This window comes from Pyxicephalus adspersus, chromosome 2 (assembly GCF_032062135.1).
Source record: "Pyxicephalus adspersus chromosome 2, UCB_Pads_2.0, whole genome shotgun sequence".
NCBI lineage: Eukaryota > Metazoa > Chordata > Amphibia > Anura > Pyxicephalidae > Pyxicephalus > Pyxicephalus adspersus.
In genome coordinates, this window is record NC_092859.1 from 115,625,319 (window position 1) to 115,648,267 (window position 22,949).

Genomic DNA, 22,949 nt, shown 5'->3' on the forward strand with positions numbered 1-22,949 from the left:
CCAGTAAATGTCTGTAGAAGCTTGATGAAATATGTTTTCAAGTAGAAGTAAACAGAGATAAATATTTCACTTTTTAATACTTTATAATGGCATGCTGTGGTATTGTGTTTATATCTGAAGGAGTAAATAGGCTTTAAAGCAAAACTGCAGGAGTAGACACCATAGGTTGGAGCATGAAGTATAGTATAAAGTGTGTAGCAGCATAAAAGGAGCCCATCCAAATAAACTGCACTGGAGCTCATCAACACGTGTTGCACGCATAGTGCCCCACCACACAGATATAATGTGGGCCTATTACAAAGAAAAACAGTGTACAGGAAGAACTCTTTATTGGTGTGCATAGAGAATACTAATTTATAAATAAAGAGCACCTGAGTTCTGTCATTGACTTTTCCTCCTTTGAGTCATTGAATATAATATCTGGCAAGTGTAATGATATATTCAAACAGTAAAGTAATCATTTTGGTCATTTCCCATATACATAGGTACTCCTGTTCTGGAAACGTCTACTAATTTGCAATAGGCTGGTACCCCTAGCAGACACTCTTGCTATATGTTTGCTGCTGTAGCGAAGTCAAACATGTTTTAATTTATGAGATCAATGAACTGAAACTAAAATGAGTGTGGAAACATTACTCCTCACTATAACACATATAAAAACATTTGTTTTAAATCTAAACCCAAGAAGAGACAATACATGCAAATAATATAACTCTGTATTTGATATTACATCATTAAATGTATTTTCATTAATGGTACAAATGTAAGTACATTTGATCTGGTATCAGCCACACAGATACTACTAAAGGAAGCTGAAATTATGATGAATAGTTTTGTAGTAATATTGGTTCCCAGCTGATCACTGTCAATAGACAAGGTGTACTAAGGCATATGCCATCCTGTCATTTTTCAAATATATATATAAACGTAATAAAGATGCACAGTCATAAGCGTTCATTCAGTTGATTTATTTGGTAAGCATAATCATTTTTATTTACTTTGCAGCTACAAATGATTTTCATTTTTTTTATTTCATTTTAAAATCCATGTCCTACAGACAGAGGAAAATGTGGTACCATTTCTAACATTGCATATACTATAACTATGCAGCTACATTGCTCTAGAAACATTGCACCCTGCAGAAGATTAAAATCAGAAAAGATGCTTTCATGTTTCATCATTCTACTGCTTGTTTTGTGCGTAATACATCTTCATAGGATCCTCCTCCCATGCTGGAAAATTGGATAATTTCTTGCTCACAGTATCATCAATTGGCCATCCCCAAGCTTTAAAGAATGGAGCCAGGTTCTTATTGACAACTTTGGAGAATGTCTCTGCCCAGAAAATCATCTTTTCCTTGTTGTTTTTACCGACATTTGACATTTTCTTGTACGCTTCAAAAACACACTTGTAGGAGTCCCAGCCAAAGCCCTCCTGAAGCTGAAAAAAGCAAAACCATTATCAAATAAATAACTAGACTTATTTATTTAGCAGTTCAGAAGTGAAAGCTAAAGGTAAAAGTTGTACCCAGCAGTTAAAGGATCCAATCACTGAAAGATACATTTTATTTTGGTGTAAGATACAGCAGTCCCCTTATTAATTCAAATGCACAATAAAAAGTATGCTCCACTTTTTAGATAATACCCCCTCCCCTAGAAAACCATTTATATTAGAATGTCAAAAATGTTCCTGTACAATAAAAATGTTAGAATATATACCCACTTTAAACCTGTCTTTTGCCTGCGGCAAAGATGACATCAAAGTTACAATCATTTTGAGGAAAACCTGGGAATTATATGATTTTCAAATCTCATGAAAGGACGCTCTTGACAAGAGCGCAAGCTTGTACTTCTTTACTGTATTGATCATTGCCAAGGAATCTGGAATGGCACTGTCTTAGCCCCAACACAGAAGAAACCATTAAATTAGGAATTTATTTTATAGAGATTTAAACAGGGAGAGGGGGTCCTGATCTAGTAATAGGACCAAGCTATTTTTAACGTATTATGAAGTCAAACTTTTGCAGGGAAAAGCAAGAAGTTGAAGCAGATTTGTTCAGGCTCATGTTTATACTTCTTAGCATGAATGCATGCACAGGTGTGCATATGAACGTATGTACCCACATGTGCATGCAGGTACACATTCCTCAGCAAATGCAAGGCGGCCTATTTAAATGTAGTCCTATGCCTGCTGACTTGTCGACTGGTTTACAGCCCTATATACACCTGACTAATGTAAAGACTCTGTATCACTGTTGATGATCTTGGCCAGGTCCTGGACCTGAATTGTCTCCTGCTTGCACCACATCTGACTGCACATTGCAGAGTTGTGCTGTTGACTTGACCAGCCCCTGACCTGCACATCATCTACCAGCACTTATACCCACTTGGGACCCAGTGCTTCCTGTTATCCATATCAGGCCAACATGGGCAAGACAGGCTACCCTCATCATCTCCGGCATCCACCATATATATGACAGTCACAGCCCTTTGTACGCTCCAGCTGGAAAAAAATTGGGTTTTCCTTTCCTTGCTCCTGGATGCTTACCAAAGCAGCAGAGAAGTAATAGAAGGCTAGTATGTGCTGATGAAAGGTGGGAAATTAGGGTGCTTAGGCAAAATGTAAAGGCTTGCTTAGTATCGAACTGCCTGTAGCAATAGTGATATTATGGTATATTGTTGGTGCAGATTGCTTTGGCACTTTGCAGATTTTTAGCTATATAAATACCTGGAGATAGGTCTCAAGAGCGGTCCATACACTCCAGTCTGTCAGATTGGCTCCATTCTTGACATACCGCTTAATGCGTTCATTTCTCTGTGTTGGATTAAGCGCAGGATGAGCTTTATCTCGTGATATCCCCAAGACCGTTTCATGCACATAAACTGACCAAAGATTGCATGTGGCTTCAGTGGTGTGAGGAGGGAATTCCCAGGAACCTTGTTGCTGATTGTGCCCAAGCTCATGAATCATTCCCCAGGACCCTTTCTTAATTGAATTTGTGCTCACTAAGCAACTTGCTGTATCCTGATGGCACATAATTGGGTAGCCTGAATGCATGAATCCTGGATAAACAGAAGGAATAAAGTAACAATGGGACATTTAAACAGTGCAAACTTGAATGAAGATTGGAAAAAAGGTTTATAATTAGTAGTAAAACATAATGACCCTATTGGTTCAATGGTCCTTTGACACTCTGTAGTTCCCTTGCTGGACTTTATTCACAACAAGAATACTCTTCCAATGTGATATACTTGTTCTGGTTAAAAACTATTTCCTCACCTTGGAAAGATTTTCTCTTCCTGTTCTATCTAAGGGACACGAAATAAAGGAATATCCATGAAATATGAATTAGATTGCAAAGGATTACTATTAACGGAAAGAAAGTTTGATCTTTCTATATTCTCATAACATGGAAACATTGTCATACAAATTCTAAAAGGGGGTCCATATTTTGACCAGACAAACACTCATTTAAATGGTTAGTTGTAGGCTATATAAACTTATTCTGAAATAGATATTTTTTGGAGTTGGCATGAGGAAGGCTTGAAAACCAGGTGTATGAACTTACCTACAGAGATCTGTACATCAGCCACAAGTCTCTCTTGGACTGTAATTTTCCTACATGCAAGATCAGCTACAGCATCCATGATTGTATCCCACAGAGATAACAAGGATTCAGGATCATCTAGTGAGCGTATTGAATCAGAAGGAACAGTAAGGATTAATTTGTCTCCAATAAGTTCAGCCCAGGGAGCAGGTAAGTGGCGAATTGTTTCCTTCCATGATGAAAGGTCAGTTTTCTCTGAAAATAAATAAGTGGTAATATGAGGGTTTTTTTATTGATATGTAATGAAAAAAAAATCCAACTCAGATGCAGTTAGCTAAGTTTGCTTTCTAACAAATACTTTTGGGAATGATGCCATTCAGCCTTTGGTAATTCATATCTGCTTGAGTCAGAAGAAAACCCACCATACGGCAGATCTCTAAATACTGGCTAAATTAAATCTCTTTGACAACTTTAATAAATCAGGTCCAATGCCTCTAAGGAAATTCCAAGAATATGATGGGATCTGCAAAAGGGATGTGAAACAACTGTGTTCTAAGTCTGGAACAAATGCTAATAAAGGCTAAAGATGTGAATTATTGTCACAGGCAATCTGAGTAGGATGTTAAAACAGGTGACACAGATAGTGCAGAAGGCTTCAACCCTGTTTAAGATTGTTGTTCCAGCTTGACCTAGATAGCCTCTCGCACGGCTCTTATGTCAGGCTTGGGGAGTCAGGGCCATAAGGGGGCGCTACAGATTGCACAGAGGTGGTGGGAGCCCTGAGAAGAGCCAAGGCCCCGAGTGTAAACAGTAACCAGAGCCTCTAGTGGGGAGGATGTTGCACTGCTGGTTACTGCCAGGTTGCAGTCTTTGAGCACACCAGGATGGGCAGAATAATGCACAGTACCAAATCACTAGGCAAGAGAATAGTCATGAAAGCCAGAGCCAAGGCAGGCAGCATACAAGAATTGTCAGAAACAAGCCAGGGGTCAAGAACGAGAAATCCAGGAAATGGACAGGGGGGCCACCGCAGACACAGGAGAACACAGGAGAGACTGAAAGAGACAGGAGGCACAGGTGACATGGAAGACACAGGGATACTGCAGACACAGAGGAACACTGGAACAGCACATTGGGATAAAAGCAGGGAAACATCAGTCTGGGCAATACGGGGTTAACAGGGAGCTGGACAGGGAGAGCTCTGAAATAAACAGCAGGTGTAGAGGAAATGCTCAGCAGAGCTAGGGGGTTCGGCACTAGTGGAGACATGAACGAACGCTGAGTGTTGTGTTTGAGCTAGCTAAATAGCCAGGGACAATTAGGAGGATATTTCCTGATTGGCCAGCGGGATGGCCATAACTTAAAAAACTTAGGAGAGCAGGCTGCCCGCATGTGCAGGAGAGAGATACCTGCAGTTTAGCGAGTAAGAGGTAAGTGTGACACCTTAGGAACCAGTTGTCTGCTATGTCCATATACTGTATACATATAGGTATACATTACATACAGGTATGCTTGACTGATACAATATATATTTGCATTCCTTACTACACTGAACTGCATACACAAAAGTAGTTTACTTGTAATTTTATGCTCAATCTGTTGGAAATACAAGTTTTTGTCTTGGAGTATTAAAAATGTAATAATAAAAAAAATATTATTTTTAGTATTATTTCTGACATTATATCCACCTTAAAAAAACACACACTTCCAAAAATATTCTTGTTGTCTTTAGACTTTGTTGGACCATCTTAGTCCAGTGTTGCAGTGCTAATAACCTCCATTTTGTGATCAGGTGGAAATCCAAAGACCAGATACTAATATGTGTGGTTATTCTCCTGAAGACTTCAATGACCAAGTTACTCCCCATCCTTGGCATTAAACACAATCTTTTTTTGAGTTTGTGTTCACTAAAATATTGTACTTCAGATGCTTTTCTTAGGCCACATATCATCTCCATGCTTGAACTGATTTGGTGCTCTTATCTTAAAAAATGTTCATAACTTTCACAAAAGAGAATCTGCTGTCATAGATGTCTGCTTAGGGGGATTAGTGGTTTGTTGGAAAGAGGATATCTGTCTCAATAGGGTAGGATCAAATGTCATAGGATCCTACCAAAATCAGACAGATTGGGTAAATAGTTTTTGAAGCCTCTAAACCGGGGGTATTAAACTCTTGCCCGCGGGCCAAATCTGGCCCTCAAGGTCCTGTTTTTTTGGTCCCCCAAAGAATTCTGAAAATGAACTACATCTGGTCCGCCCACCCCCATTACCATCTCACATCATAATTTTCAATACATGCAATACAAAGACATTATTCCTGTTCACCCATCATGTGAAACAAAGCCTAGGCAATGATCACATTATGCCTGACTACCAGGGTTTGTTCCAATCCATTAGAGGCTGCATTGTGTAATATTAAGTATCAGACAAACTTGTGATGCGAGAGGATGAACAACACACAGCCTGCATAGATAAATAGAAATTAGTCTTTTCAACCCTAAAGTGTGTGTAGAGGGTTTTGTTTTTGTTAGTTATGGATGAAGTAGTAACGTTCCTCAATTGTTTCAATAAATTTCAAGTTTGGCCCATGACTTGGTCTAAGTTTTTAATTTCGGCCCTCTGTGTATTTGAGTTTGACAGCCCTGCTCTAGACAGTGAAAACAACTGTCTGTCTTTTATAGAAAAAGCTTTTTATACATTTACTTTATTGGTATGTGTATATGTTTTTTATTTATAATGAACATGAATATAAAAATAAAAAATGACCTTCACATGGAAAATGTGAAAGCACCCCATAATCCACAGAATATAAGCAAAATGGCTAAGAACAATGTCTGATGTATCCTGATAACCATATTCAGTTTATAAATGAATTATTATTGTCCTTTTTCCTTGATTTTTCTTTTCTTGTTTTTACAATTGTTTCTATATTTACATGCAGGCCAAGCCATCCAGCAGACATGACAGTTGCAAAAACTATTATGGGAGTGCTTTAGCAATTTTTTTTAGTCTTTAAACTATGCATGAACTAAGCACATGTTTACATTTAACAAGTAAAAGGAATAGAAAGAGCATTTTCGCTCTAAAGAAAATGAGCTGATCTGCATTAGATCTAAATATGCACAATCAGGATTTCACTACTTTAACACTTACTTTTTATAAATGTTGGTGCTTGCTCAGCTCCATAGACTGTTACTGGAATGGTCCCCAACTGGCTGTTTTCTTTGACAATAAAGTAAAGAAGTCCTCCCCAGATACAGGATACAGCAACTCTCTCTGTTTGAACTTTCTTTCGGACGATAACCACTGGAGCACGACTGAGCTTTTCAGCACCACTTAAGTTATCTGACTGACAACCTACCTGCACCTGTAAAGAACAACAAGCTAATGAAGTGAGAAGAAACACAGATTTATTCACACACTAGGCTATCAATAAATGTATTATAAATATATATAATAAAATATAAATAGTATTATTAATTATATATAATATTTTGCTTCTTTGCAGCAGTTAGTTGTGAACTAACCTTTGTCCTTTTACAATTATTTACTTGGTCCATGTTTATTGCAAGCAAACATAGACAGTAACCTTATGCAAAGTACAGTAATCCAGATCCTGCAGTCTTATTTCTGTTTACTTAAGTCAGCTCAGTAAATGAATAGCCATCTGAATGCAACCAGTAATTTAAGATAGTGTCCAGCATGACTAATTTGATCAGTGGTGGCAGGCAAAGGTTTAAAATTATAATTCAGTTGAAACACTTAAGTATCTTTTCTTCTTGTTTCAAACTTTATAACTGCATCATTCTTGTTACAGTTCTTTGTGAGAGATATATTCTAACAACAATGTAATGGGTTTTTAAATGGGTTTTATTATGGGCTTTGTTATAAACACAACTGGCCACACAACTGTGTGCCTTTGGACAAACAAAGCAGCAACATATGAGGATTGCAAGTCGGACATGGCTATGTACACACATCGGACGATTCTCACCCGATACGAACAGAGTCTTCCCTGGGAAGAACTTGATGTGTATAGAGGGTGCCAATATCGTTCATGGATTTGTCCTGAGAGATCAATAAATGTCTAATGGTGAATGACAGCAATAGAGATGAAGGGAGGAAAGCAGAGCTGTGTGTCGCTCACCCATTCTCCACCTCCCCTCTCCATAGAGCAGAACGGCGCTGTGTGTACAGCACTCATTCGTTCATTTGTCACTCTGGAAATGATCATCAAAGATTGTTTCCAGTAACAATAAATTAATGTGCATACACAGCCAAACCAAGTGTTTTAAAAAAACAAAACAGCAAATAAAGTTTTTACCTGCAGACCTTTCCCCACAGCTGAAGATGGAACCTCAATTATTGCATGTCTTTTGGGTGGCAAGTAGAGACCAGTACTTATCCATTTATTGCTTCCTATAGACAAAGCACATATATTATTAGGTATCATGTCATAATGATATTCTCATACAATACATGTGAACAATGTAACAAGTTTTTAATAGCCTTTTATATAAATTCATCTGTGCAGCAGTGTGAAAGAATGCTATCTGGAATCTCAGGCCTGGCTGGCAAAATCAGTGATCCTAACATTTTACAAAAGCTTTTCTCTTGACAGGCTGCATGCAGAAGACCAGACCCACCCTTACATGATACTTTAACACTTGCCATTGGTACAAGAACCATGACAGCTTTCACATTTGTCTAAGGGCTAGAGAAGTAAGACATCAGGGACTTAAGGACTTTACAATAATATCAATGCTTTGAATGTCTGCCCTGGTTTATTTTTAAAGTAAAAACTAGTTTCACATACAGTATAGTATAAAAAATTTTGAATAATTGTAATGATTGTTGTCTATGTAAATAAATAGAACAGCTAAAAAATGAGAATATGACATAAATACAAATGCATAAGTTAACGGCCCCCTCAGTTACCTATATCCTATGTTCCAATACAATGTATGCTTCAAGTTGATCTATTCAAAATGTGTTAAGGGATGATGACTTTCTCCCTGTCCCCATCCCTGTGTAAGAAAGGGGAGTAAGCAACATGCTTTACCTATACTGTATCCTATACTTATAAATTGTTGCTTTTCTACCCCAGAGTAATAAAGTGATGTGGCAGCAGAAGGGTTATCTGTATAGTGAACATGCTGATTTGCACTGTATCAGTAAAGCACTGGTAAACTCTAAGATACAGAAAATATTTTACCTTTTGTAGCATCAATTTGCACTGTTACAGGAGATGCATCTTGAAGTCCAACATTGTTTGTATTCAGTTCATCACCAAAGCAACTAACATCATGTGCCAAACACATTATAAACACCTCCTTGGAGTTCTTCATTGCTGGACACTCCTTACTAATCTTGGGAATATCACAAGTCTGAACTATGTCCACCAGCTCACTTTTTAATGATAAAATGAGTGGGGTATTTGGAAGCTTAAGGAATTGTGAAATGTCCTGCCTGAGTTTCCATAACCAAAGGCTCAAAGGTTTTTCTAACTCTTTTCCTGAATGAAGCTCCTTTACAAGCTGATGAACTGCTTTGAGAAAATGGTATGTGTTAGCGGTTGACTTATAGTCAAGAGCATCATAAACACCCCCACCTAAAGTATTCTCTAAGACACTAATTCCCATTTTGTTAAGGATTTTATTTCCTGGGAATTTAGAAAGTACATCAGGGTTGGAGTAGGACCAGTACCAAGAATGACCACCAATGAACAATCCTCCTCCCTCAGCTACAAACTGCTGGATATTTTCTTTCTCCTGATCACTATATAAGTTACAGCAGTAGACACTTAGGCCTGGGGTTAGGCTAGATTTAGTGAAAGGTATGCTTTCTTTTTCAAGTAAGGGACAAAGTGCACCAAGGTCTTTATGAATGCCAACCTTTCCTTGCCTTCCTTCACTAAGCCATGAAATAGCGTTTAGGATGAAAGTACTTAGCTCAGCTCTACTAAGAAAGCCTTCATGTGTCCCCACCACAACTCTTCCTTTGCCATAGTATGCAGCCCCAAAAAAGCATTCATTATTGCCAGTTACTCCAAGGGGGAATGTTAGTGGCCCATGAAGAAGAAGCTGTGATGCTACACATTTTCCATTAATATCCAGCTTGGGAACATTATTGAAAAGACGTTTTATGTCCATGGAGAAGTCCAAACTGAAGAAAAAAAGAAACATCCGACATTCATAATAATCACTGTTGGTTTAATTAACAAAAGTGATCACTCTGGGGCACTTTTCTTTAGCTTTTTTATAAATATCACTAAAATATCAAAACAAATCTGTTATTCACATGTGAACAAACTGGTATTACCTATCACGATACACTCAAGACTCAACAGTCTGACACTCCTGCAGAGTTATAGAAACAATTACTACAAAATATAATTATAATTTTATAAAATATAATTTTATAATTACTATAAAATATAAAATGTAAACACATGTATTTTCAATGTAGAATAATGTATTTAACGTACATTGCTGTTTAATATATTGGCACTCTATAAATCTGTTTAATAATAATAATAATAATAATAATGTATATACTCACTCATAGTAAATCGGAAACTGAGGCATTTGTTTGCTTACAGTGAAATTTCCCCTTTCTCCATGTTTGTTAGTGAAGTACACTCCAGCCACAGAGGTAATTTTGTTTCCTGGAAAATGGCGCAGGAAATTTTCTTCTCTGTGGCACTCGGACCAGTACCAGGCTTGAGCTGCAATGAGTAGACCTCCACCATCCTTTACGAACGTGATAATCTCCTTTGCTTGGCTATCATCATATCCATTCATACAGACCACTCCTAGATCATCCTTTACCACAGATGTTATTTGAAGCAGATGCTCAGAGGCACATACGGTCTGGATGAGAGTGTCCATAGTTGAATCTACCCCAATTTTTGCTTGGTAATATGGCAATAGCCAGTTTATTGCATTCTTTAGAAATGGCACCAATTGGGGCTTATCCATAAAGGATTCATGGGCCATGACTATCATTCGTCCCTTTCCATATTTAGAAGCTGCAATGAGAACATCCTTCGTGGGAGTCATCATCACAGGGAAAGCATTGTCACCAGTAAGCAGAAGTTTACAAGGTACACATTCACCTGAAAAATCCAGATTATTTAGACCTTGGACAAGTGAAGTGTAATCTTCATTTGCTGCCATGTTTTTTTTAAACTGAAAAAAGAAAAATAAGTAACCATGTAAATGAGTATTTTATACAGGAAATATTTTATGATGCAAAATGAAACAACGGTACCTAACAGATAGGGCAGTTTCATGCAACATAAACAGTCTTTCTCAATTAGGAATCTAGTGTTCTCCTAAAAGTTGTCTGAGTAAATAACAAGTCTGCCTTACACATATGTTACCATTGACACCAATGATTTTTTTTAGCTACAGGTAGTTCCCGGATTAAGGACATCCGACATACAGACGCCACCTAGATATGAAGGGGGGCTTCCCTGCTCGCTCTGTGCATAATGAAGGCTTGGAAGGGGGAGGGGCGGTTTGCATGACTTGCAGAAGAAGTCTTTTGCTAAACACAGCTAAGGTTGTGGGTGAGCTGTTTCTGCCATTTTTCCAGAAGAACACCAATTCAAGGGACAAAATTTTCAGAAACTACCAATGCAAAAATTACCAGTGTAATTACCAGGTCCTCCCCCACTGACTAGTGACCACCAATGTATGGGACACTTCTCCACTAACCACCAATGAGAAAGGGCATTTCTTTACAGGCCACTAATGTAAGATGGCCACTGATGTAAAAAGGCCCCTTACTATTGGCCAGCAATGTGAGGGAACACTATCACTGCCACTGTCTGAATTTCTTTTCTGGCCATTATAACCATTTATTATTAAAAAAAAAACAGCCCTGGATGTCAAACACTCCAAGTATGCCACATTCCATTTTTACACTTACCTACTGCTAGCTATAGATATAGTGATTTTAAACCATGTTCATCTGTTAGTTGGCTAAAAAAGAACCTTATTTAACTGTATGAAGTGTTTCAAAATATTTCACAATACTTTATGGGAAATAACATACTGTGGTTAATTTTATACAAGCTTAATGTGCGACTAAAACAAAACCTATTTTGATTTTTGTTTTTCCTGGATAGTGTGGTGAGGATTTTGAACTTCTGTAAGGTTTTCACTTTCTGTCTACTTTCTATCTTCATTTTAGGAATATTCATTCTCTCCTACTGTCCTTATCGCCAAATGTCCTTATCACTCAATCCAAAAGTAGATCCATGTGGAATGTCTGCTTTGGTTGCCAAGAAAACTCTTGGCTTCCTTTGTGCGGCGGAATGAAACAACTCCTTTGTCTTCATGGGAGTTATGTCATGCCGGCACAGCCGAACAAGATGGCCGAAGATTGTCTGGAAGAGGAAGAAGAGAAGGAAGATAGCAGAGCCAAGGGCTGAAATATAGATGGGTGAGTTGTGTGGATTTATTTCTGATTTAATTGCCACCAAAACAGGAATAAAGGAATAATCTTCCAATTGGGACACTTGTTCTTGTGACAACTGTATAAGAGGGCTTATCTCTCACAATTGAAAGATATCCTTTCAGTTTTGGTTGGGTCTATAGGATAGGAGGCATAAGGCATCTTCCAAACGAGACACAGTAGGCATAAAAATTACCCAAAAACATAAGAAAAGATCTACAAGGCCCTGTAGGATAGACAACACTGGCTATAGAAAAAAAAACATGAAACATAAACTATGAAAAGCCAATTATTGTTTTCATTTCTCCTAATAAAAACTTTATATTGGAGACTCAGAACTTTTCCCGACTCTACACCAAAAATTAGGACTCTGTAAAGTACTGGTTAGTAGGTGAGTTAAGTTCTGACCAATGAGGTAAAATGTAACAAAAAAGTTTTAAACGCTCACAAAAATGTAGACAGATATGCATTCTACACCAGGTGTTTTGCACTGGTAATCATCCATATACCAGGGTCTGAGTCTGTTTCTGCGAAATGTAAAGAAGATACTGGATCTTTTATATCTAAGTTTATATTGAAGTCATACGCTTCACAGATAATAGGTGAAAGTTGTTAGAATTAATAATATGTTCTATACTACATTTGTAGGATGCATTTTGGGTTATCTCCATTGTTTAATAAAAAAGAAGTCTTATATATAAATAAGAAATCTGAAATTCACCAGACATTAACTGAAAAAAGTTTGGTGAACTTCCCTTTCAACGCTTTATAAATATTCCCTTGTGATTTGTTGGTTGGTATTTATGCACAGGAACAGAAAAATTTTATACATTTGGGTTACCATATGCAAATATTATACATCTGCTTAATTCTCTGCAGAGCTAGTACAATATATGGGACATGAAAGATCATTTTGAGCCTACTTTTAAAATTAGGTAGACACTATAGGGTCTACTCACACCTTTTGAGTAATTGAGTAATTAAATCCAATTATCAAACATGTTCATTTGGAATAAAAGTTGGCTAAAAATACCTCTCCAATTTATTAAATAGATATACCCTCAATTTTTATTTAACATAATCAAAATGTAATAATTACAGGATAATAAATCTAGTAAGTGTCCCTTGGTAAAGAAATACATATTTTACTTAAAGGGATACTTAATTTATAGATAAAGAAAGTACAATGAAGAAAATGAGCAAGATATGTAAATGTTAGTAGTAACATGGTGTAGAATTGAGTAGTAGAATGGGGTTTAATTTTAATTTACAACTTGCTGCATTAAAAAAATGTATTTTTCATCACTTTTTACCCCCCAGTGTTGCCTTTCATTATCTCCTCTGATTCCACTGACTTCTACACTATCAGTTTACAGTAGTGTACATGGTACTTGTACCCTTTATAAGGGACATACAATATTCGAATGCAGAAAATTATTGGTATATCAATTTTAAGTATAGGTATGAGTATTCACAGCCTGTATATTTCTGTATTAAAATGTAATCTTAAATTGTAATATTTGCAAATGGTTAATAGATTATTCTTTTACATTCACCACTTATTTTTGCGCTGGAAGTAGTATGCTTACACCCATTCTTTACCCAGGGCAATTAGGATTTAAGCCTAATATTCCTATTTCCATTCGTCCCTCTAAATCCCTGTCTTCCTCTATGCACTGTGGTTGCCCTCTTAGGTAAAGAAGGACAGGAAGAACCACGCAATGAGGGGCCAGGGATCTGACACTCTCAAGGGGCTGGGTGCTGAAGACTTGAGCACATCAAGGGTATAAAATCCTACATACTACCTAAATATTACAAAAGCAAGGACCTACTTGTCTAAATATGTGTCTCTCTCCTGTCTACCTATTCCTATACATCTTCCTGTTGCATTTTTAATAAACTAAAAAAAAATATAAAATAGAGAATGTAATGCCATTCTAATGACCACATTAAAATGACCACAACATGTATACTAGACCAGGACTTCATGAACAGATGTTTTACCAACTGAGATCCTAAATAAAGAAATTATTTGGTGCTCTGCAGCAACTACTACACAATAAAATATTAGTTTTTAGAAGATTCATGCTTTTATCCCAATAACATGATTCATAGGCCCTGATTCATTAAATATCTCCAAGACTGGAGAGAATACACTTTAATCAGTGAAGCTGGGTGATCCAGCAAAAATGGACTGGATTTCCTAAAAGTCATTTGCTATTTGTTAGCAATTGTTTTCAATCCTGGATCAGATCCATTCCAGGTTTTCTGGATCACCCAGCTTCACTGATAAAAGTGTATTCTCTCCTGTCTTGGAGAGCTTTAATAAATCAGGCCCATACAATCATATGCAGTGCTCATATGTATTAAACATACCTGTTTGAAGCAGGGAGTAAGTAAGAAATACCAAGCTGCAGACAGATCTGCTATACCAGGCAGCAGATCTTTGCTTTATACCCTCCATAATATGGGAGTGGCATGGTAAATCTTTTTTTCTGCGAAAAGAGATCCTTGTTAAGTGGGGAGTATGTACCGTAAGAGTTGTGCAAATGGGAGTGATGAAATCTTATTCCATGATAAATCATAATTTGAAAACAATATAATCTTCATGAACAAGGGCTGTAATTTCTAGTGTCTCCATGATCAAATTACCTATAAACCATTAGAACTATTAGAACCACCAGAAAATGTAGAGTATTTTAATTATCTTTTAAATTAAGGATATTTGCTTGGAATAAAAAAATGTACTTTATTTAGATATCTTCCACCCTTTACTCTCAAAGAAATATTCCTTACTTTTACTGAATGAAGCCCTGAAAAAGAAACTTTAGGACTCTCATATACATAAGAACCACTAACAGCTTTTTGTTCTACTACTTCCAAAGTTCCACAAAATAACTACAACTTGTTTTCAATGTTTTTTAATTCTTTAATCAAAGTTTGCTAAAATAATACAATAACATAAAATTTAACACAAGATAAAAATACCATTCAAACAAATAACAATTACCTCCAACAAAGGGCGCAAATAACTAATACCTAAAATATTATGAATCCCCTAACCCTTCTATCTACCCCTGTCCATACCATAATTTTGCAAAATATAATACCACGAGAAAAAAAAGTAGTTACAGGAACAAACAATATGTATATTCATAAGGACATATAACAATATAACATATAAAAATATGTAATTAATAAGAACAAAAGAGCACAGGACATGAACTCAAGCAAGAACAAAGAAGAAAGTCATTTGTATAGACAATATGAGTATTTTCCCCAAAAATTTAAGCTGAGTAGGAAGATGCTGTAGGTGGGTAAAGGCTCCTATATTTTGACCCAACTTTCTAGTAACCACCCAAAACCAGCCCTGTGGTATCTGATATTGCCTGGTACTGTATCCAGTTAAAAGGGGCCAGGGAGAACACTGAGTACTCCTCTAATACCTCTACACTGTCAGAAAGAAATTAGTTTTCAATTTGAAAGAAAATTACATGAAGATTAATACACAGCAAGATAGATTGAGATTGCATGTTAAAGTTGAAAGGGGTATTGTCTCGTTTCAGAGGAAAACAGAGGCCACAAAAACTTTTAATTAACTCTACTCAAATGCCCAAGGTGTGAAAACCTAGGGTTAAGATGTTGAGACAGAATGTACAGAAGATGAAGACTCTGGGATTTTAGAAACAACAGATTCTTATTATTTTATATCCTATATTATCTTTACCTGCATGCTCTGTTTTAAAAAAAATCCAAACATTTTCTTTTCAGACAGTTTAATAAGCTGTTTGTCACTGGACAACATTCCATCTAGGTTACAAGTGTGACTTCTTGTATAGTAACTATCTAGCATTTTTAGCCTTTGAATGTACCCATCTGAACATTAAGGAAACAATATGAAAGCAACGTGGTTGCAGCAGATAGGTGCTAACCAATGGCACATTGGCCAAACCGGTTAGAAGACTAAGCAGATAAAAACTGACAGCTCAGTGTACCCACTAGGTATACGGGCAGAACCTGTAATGAAATGTAAAATAAAAGATTGTAGTGGAAATTTCACTTTTAAAAATCAAAGACAGGCTTCTGTAGATCCGCGCAAATATGTGCAGATCTATGTTACCTCTGTAAAATGATAGTCTTGTCTCATGTGCTCTGGTGTAGTCATCTCCCAGGACTCTAGGTTCTCACTTGTTTGGGATCCCTATTTCCATAGGGCAAGGAAATCCAATACAATGAGGCCATTATCTGATAATATGCAAGTCTGAAAGTCAATTATAGTGAGGTCTTTGACCTAAATCTACTTTGTACTAAATCCCCTGCTCACTTCTAGTAGAGGCAGCATAGTGCATCTCTACAAGCGTACCCAATACTTTTGGTCTTCTATTCATTAATGGTACTGCTTTCCATTGTCCCACACATTTCTTATGTAGACAGCAATAACAATGTTGCCTGTCTAACCTCTTGGCATTGAATAGTGCAGCACGGAGGCTCAGAGGTAAGCACTCTGGCCTTTGCAGCACTGGGTGCCAGGTTTGAATGTTGGCAGAGCACTATTTACATGGAATTTGCAGGTTCTCCCTGTGTTTGCATGGGATTCCTCCCACATTCCAAAATATGCAGTTAGGCTAATTGGCTTTCACCCAAAATTGGACTGTATGAAAGATATATGACTGAGGTAGGGACATTAGATTTTGACCGCCTTTGAGGGACAGCTAGTTACATGATTATGGGCTTTGTAAAGCATTATGTAAAAATGTAGCCCTATATAAATACTGTACTGTGAAAGGGACAAAACACACCTATATAGCAATCAAAGGGTTAATTAGCATCAGAATGCATTTAATAATTGTAGGATTAAAATTTTTTGAGACTTTATTTTAAAAAAATAGGTACCCCCTCCACCCACACCATTTTTAAAAACCTGACCCTTTATTATTTAAGAAATGTGGCAGCAAGTGTGTGTGCCCCCTCTCTTATGCATAAAAGGTCCTCTGAATTTTTTAACCCTTGATAATATTGGTTAAGGGATACTATGTATATATAGGGGGCTTCTAGATTCCAAATAAGTCTCCTATAGATGCCCAAAACACCATCCATATTGCTGAAAAGAATCCCTCTCCCCCAACAATGTCCCTGGGGGCAAGCAGGTCTGTTTATTTTTAAGAAGACCTTAATTCATTTTTTACTTAATTATTTTTTATGGTGCTTCCCTGTTTGTTACATATGATAGAAAAAGCACTTTGCTTTATAATCAAGAGATATCAAGGCACTCTACTTTACTAGAAGAGCCAGGTGGACAAATCAGGTCAGTGGTCTTGTGCCTGGAGTTCAACTAGGCAAAAAAAACTTTATACAAACACTTTTAAAGCTGTGCTGAAAAAAATTAAATTTGAAACAATACAGTTACACTTGATATGTTAAAAGTTACCAGAAAAATAATGAATATTTTATTGATGTATATAACTTTATTTAGTTGTAGAAATAAAACAGTTAAACGTAAATTTTGCAATCACCAGGGCTTCTATACAAATTATTGCAATACAAATCACTGTTACCAAGGTTACTTTACAGCTAACAAGCCTGACATTTCATTATCTAGGATCACGTTCATGCTAATCTCTACAATCATAATAATTAATGAAAGTATTCCCTATATATGTAATTGTAGATAATAGTTTATCAGCAAATACCTTTAAGACTTAGATGTATGTAAATGTATAATTTAAAACAGCTCTGCTTTAATAATAACTCTGTTATCTCTAGCTTCATAAAGAATGTTAAGAGAAGTAACCCTATTGAGATGTAGAAATCACCAAACTGCTAATCATTGTAAGGTAATTTGTACTTTGGTTCTGTGTATTTCTTAATACAACATGCTGTGTATGTGTTACCATGGTTCTGCTTTATCTCTGCAGATCATACATATTATACACAACAATGACAGTAAAGGTAAAGTATAAAGATTGGAGTCACTTAACTTTTGGCCTTTTTTTTTTTAAATATTTATTTTATAGTTTAGGGGTGTTTTTATTATGTTTTTTCTTGGACAATTTGGCCATATTTTCCCCCAAGTCCCAACCCAGATTCATATTTCAACATTACCTCTATTTAAAAATGTGATTTTGGATCACCTGGAAAATAATAAACTCCAGAATGTGCCCAATGTACTTTCCAGTACTTTTCATACTCTTTGTAACTCTTTGTTCTCAACTTTGAATATATTTGTCATTGGAGTTATCATACTGTGTGTGAATAATAATAATTTGGAATTACCCGGTAATAAAAGCTTACATTTTTTATATTATTTACCATTGTTCAAGTCCTTTACCGCCTTTAGTGGTTTTTGTTTTGTTCCTGTGCAAACCTGTGTGTATATTGGTATTTTCCATTGGGATGTGGCATCTTGATTTATATTGCTTAGATTTTATATTGTTTTTACATATTTAGATATCCCATTTTAGTAGGAAAATATCAAACAAAGGGGCTTTATTTTCTTTTTATTCTAATATTGTAATCTGAAATTTATTGTAGCCTAATATTTGTAATAATTATTATATTATTATAATTAATTTAAAATTATTGTGTAATATAAATAATTTATTCGATAACTGCCCCAAATATGTATTATTTATTAGATAACTTACCTTAACAATACACAAATAAACTTTCTTCATTGTGATAGAATAATGTGTAATGAGACACAATATGTAAGGCACAAAAATATAAACATTAATAAAAAAGAAAGAAACATAGTCCTATGTAAAACCCAATCAAAAAGATACCAAATAACAAACACAAGGCATATTATGTGGTACAAACCTAGGTACAATGTTACACTATAATAAATAATATAATATAATAATAATATAATAATTAAAAAAAAGAAAGGAAAGTCTTTTTGAAGCATGTTCAATATAATAAAAGGTAAATGTAGGACAGAATAAAAGAAAAAGGATTCCTCTAGGCCAGGGGTCAGCAACCTTTACTATCAAAAGAGCCATTTTGCCTCCTCTTCCACTAAAGAAAAATAGTCTGGAGCCGCAAAACATAACACAGTTTATAAACTTTTAAAAGTTTTAATATTTTTTTAATGTTACCTGTTACAACAAGTGTGCATGTGTAGGCCTACTTTGAAATAAATTAAACACTGAACTATGCCCCTAGAAGCCTCCAGCTTCTAACGTATCATCCTGTTACATTAGCTGGAGGCTTCTAACGTAACAGGGTAGATTTTTTTGATGGGCAGAGTTCTTTATGTTCTGACGATGCCTTAGCGATTAAATTTTAAGGGGTGTTAGCCACAGGTGTCCCTCATTTGCAGCTTTAATTTTGTTCACCTGTACCCCCCAATCTTGAGTAATTGGGGTTCAGGTGCTAGAAGCCTCCAGCAATTTGTAACAGGGTAGATTATTTTGATGGGCAGAGTTCTTTATTTTCTGACGATGCCTTAGAGATTCAATTGTAGGTGGTGTTAGCCATAAGTGTCCCCCACTTGCACCTCTATTTTGGTCACCTGTACCGCCTCCCCCCCCCCGTTCCAGAGAAATTGGGGTTCAGATGCTAGATGCTTCCAGCAATGTGTAACAGGGTAGATTTTTTTGATAGGCAGAGTTTTTATGAATTTTTAGGAGGTGTTAGCCACAGGTGTCCCGTACTTGCACCTCACCTCACCCACCAATTTTTTTCACCTGTACCCCCGTTTCCAGATAAATTGGGGTTTAGGTGCTAGAAGCCTCCAACAATGTGTAACAGGGTAGGGGTTTTTTGATGGGTGGAGTTTTTAGGAGGTGTTAGCCACAGGTGTCCCCCACTTGCACCTCTAATTTTGTTCACCTGTACCCCCTTCCTGTTCCAGAGAAATTGGGGTTCAGGTGCCTCCAGCAATGTGTAACGGTAGATTTTTTTGATGGGCAGAGTTCTTTATGTTCTGATGATAGCCTAACAATTAAATTTTAGGGGGTGTTAGTCACAGGTGTCCCCCACTTGCACCTACATTTTTGGTTTTGTACATCTCCCCATTCCAGAGGAATTGGGGTTCAAAGGAGGGGGATGTCATTGTACACACCCATTTGTACACGCCCCGTGGTAGATTTATTTCACTGGTAGATTTTTTTCATTAGAACACCGGATAGGGAATCCTTCTCCTCCGCAGTGTCTTGGGAGGAAGGGGATCCCCCATCAGAGATCTCCCCACGGCAGCCGAAGGGAGCCACAACAAGGAGGCTGAAGAGCCGCAGGTTGCAGACCCCTGCTCTAGGCAAACAGGAATCAGGTCATGAACCTAAAGCAGGCATTGTTACTCCCTCCAAAGAAGGATCTGCACTCACATTGTGAGACTGATGAATGGAACATTTCCAGTTTTTAACCAGATTGGAAGATTAGCTCATCCATTGAGTACAAATCATCCACTTTTGCAACCCAATGGGCAAGCATATAGGGTGAGGATTGCTCCCAGAATGCTGTAATACAGGCTTTAGCTGGGTTAAGTAGGTGGTGCAATAAAGATTTCTGATATCGTTTATTGGATGTTGCAGAAGTATGAAGTAGGGCCAGTTCAGGTTTGCCATGAATATTTATTTCTGTGAGTTTGTATTGGGAGCACTCCTGCCCAGAAAATGACAGGGCTGGACAACTCCAAAAATTGTAGAGTAATGTACCCGGTTCTTTATTGCAACACCAACAGGTAGCACTGACATGCGGGTACATTTTTTCTAGAATAACTATACCAGCAAGTCAGTATTTTTTAATAGAGTTCCTGTTATTTATTGTTATGAAAAGTCTTATGGTTCAAAAAAAGAAGGTTGTCTGTTTGTTAATCAGTGACATTTAAGTGAAGATGTTGTTACCATTTGTGTCTCAAATAGTGCCCAACGGGTAACAGGGAGTTTTCAATGGAATCAGAGGCCTATCAAAATTTTGTTGTGGGAAGGAGGGAGAGCCCCGAGAAAATGGTGTAATAGTAATGAGTTCCAGGCAGTCAATTTGGGAAGAGACTGTGACAGTCTTAAATACTGGTTGTTGAATACTGGATGGGAAACAAGGATGACCCAGGTACGGGGACTTAGGACACAGAAAATATGATAACTTAGTATACATAAATGGTGAAAAACCATCTTCATTGTATCTCCAATTAAAGAATGTTTATATGATGTTGGAATTGATAAAAAGTGATATCCATATGACATGGATAAAAGAATAATTCTGCTGTAAGGAACTTACCTGTCCAGCAAGCCCGCAGCATCCCTGGGGATCACAGCTCACAGCATGTCTCTGCAGTCAGAGGGATCCGTTCTAGCCAAACTACTGCTCGGCCAGGCGGCATCCCCAGCATCCCTATGGACGTGATTAGAGAAAGTCCTGTTCTAAGCACTCCTGTGGATGTGCAAAGTAGGGCACGTCCCAGGGATGATGTGGGAAGAGGTGCGCGCGCTACCACGCGTGCCTCTTGTACCTCCCGGGGGCGTGGCACTTGGCTGCCTCACTGCGGGGCGGGACATAGTTAGTTTGAATTCCCTGCGGCCAATCGGATTCAGTTATCCTCCAGTCAAATGGCGTCAGGTGGCGCAAGGTCATTGGGCACTCTGGCCATTTAAAGAGAACCTGTCCTGAACACCATTGCCCGCTATAAGCCTCTGTGAGTACAGTGTGCTTGGGTGTGTTCTCTGTGTTGATTCAAATTAACCTGTTGTCATTACCTATAGCAACTGATAACTGATTCTTCCTGAACTCTGCCTGCCCTGACCTTCTTTGTGATTCTTTGTGACCACTCTTCTTTGTGACCACTCTTGCCTGCTGCCTGCCCTGACCTCGGATTGTTCCTGATCTGCCTCTGCTTTACCCTTTTGTACCACCCCTATCGGACTGATCATCTCTGAATACCCTTGTCTTGTTTTATGCCAACAATAAAAGCTTGATAAAAGGATTCTTGGAGTTGGCTGTGGTTTGTGTGCCCAGGCGCATTACATCTGCCTCCTGGAAAGCAGACTACAAACATCTAATCATTATCATTATCTAATCATTATCATTATCTTGTCTAATAAGACAGATACAGATTCTAAAACAACAAGATGTACCAAATTAATTATGACCAAAATTTGACTAGAAGTTAAAATGGTAAGGTGATTAGTATAGTTTATTATATTGTAATCTATAAATCTTCAAAATCTACAAATATTGTAGTCTGGGCATGACATTCATCTTTAAAATGTTACATCTAATGTTACATCTATCAAACAACTTAAAAGCAAGTTGTCGTCATCTCTGGAGATCTTTAAGTATTGAATTAAAAAGGTGTAAAATGTTGTGGTTCTGTCAGTTAGGAAAGTTTGGCAGGGATAGGCACACCAAGATAATATATAGAAGCTCATGCTCATTTAAATGAAAACGTGGGTTGTATAGCTGCAACAGTGGCAGCAGGGATAGACACACTGAGAGCTTCAGATGTTTGTAAATGTATTTTGTAGTGGGACAATACAGCATATGTGTAGTTATTTTAGCAGGTTAGGTAGTGTAGTCATGGGTGTTGCAATGGGAAAAAGTAAGTCATCTGCGTATGAAGCTACCTTTTGATCAGATTGACTGACTTGGACAGGAAGATCACAAATGTCCAGGTTATCTCTTACATGCTGTAGAAGAGGTTCTAGCATAAAAAATTATAAGAAGAAGGGCAGCCCATTCCCATTTATTTAGTGATTGAGAATGGGCAAAGAATAGAAGGCCTCAGTCCAGGTGGTAATAAGACCGTCTATGAGAACATGTGAGTTGGAGAAAGTTCCAGAAACCCCTGATCACAGGCTTTTTCTGCATCTGCAGACAACATCATTAGCAAATGTTTTGGAGTTGTGTATTCAGAGTCCTAGTTTCTCAAAAAAACAGAAAGCTACTTTGATCAGTTTGTATAATATCCTGAAGCATTAGGGAGCTGCACAGCTGTTGCATCC

At 37.2% G+C, this 22,949-nt stretch overlaps 1 protein-coding gene across 1 annotated transcript; it reads right to left on the reverse strand.

Moving 5' to 3' along the window:
* Window positions 1-947: 947 nt before the first annotated feature.
* Window positions 948-14,481, reverse strand: LOC140324257 (TRPM8 channel-associated factor homolog). The gene is made up of 8 exons (XM_072401992.1): window positions 14,386-14,481; window positions 10,108-10,736; window positions 8,762-9,711; window positions 7,871-7,965; window positions 6,700-6,913; window positions 3,569-3,802; window positions 2,728-3,062; window positions 948-1,440 (listed from the first exon to the last, which is right to left on the reverse strand). The coding sequence occupies exons 2-8, from the start codon at window positions 10,722-10,724 to the stop codon at window positions 1,183-1,185; spliced, it is 2,703 nt and encodes a 900-aa protein (XP_072258093.1). The 5' UTR covers window positions 10,725-10,736; window positions 14,386-14,481; the 3' UTR covers window positions 948-1,182.
* Between the last annotated feature and the right edge of the window lie 8,468 nt (window positions 14,482-22,949).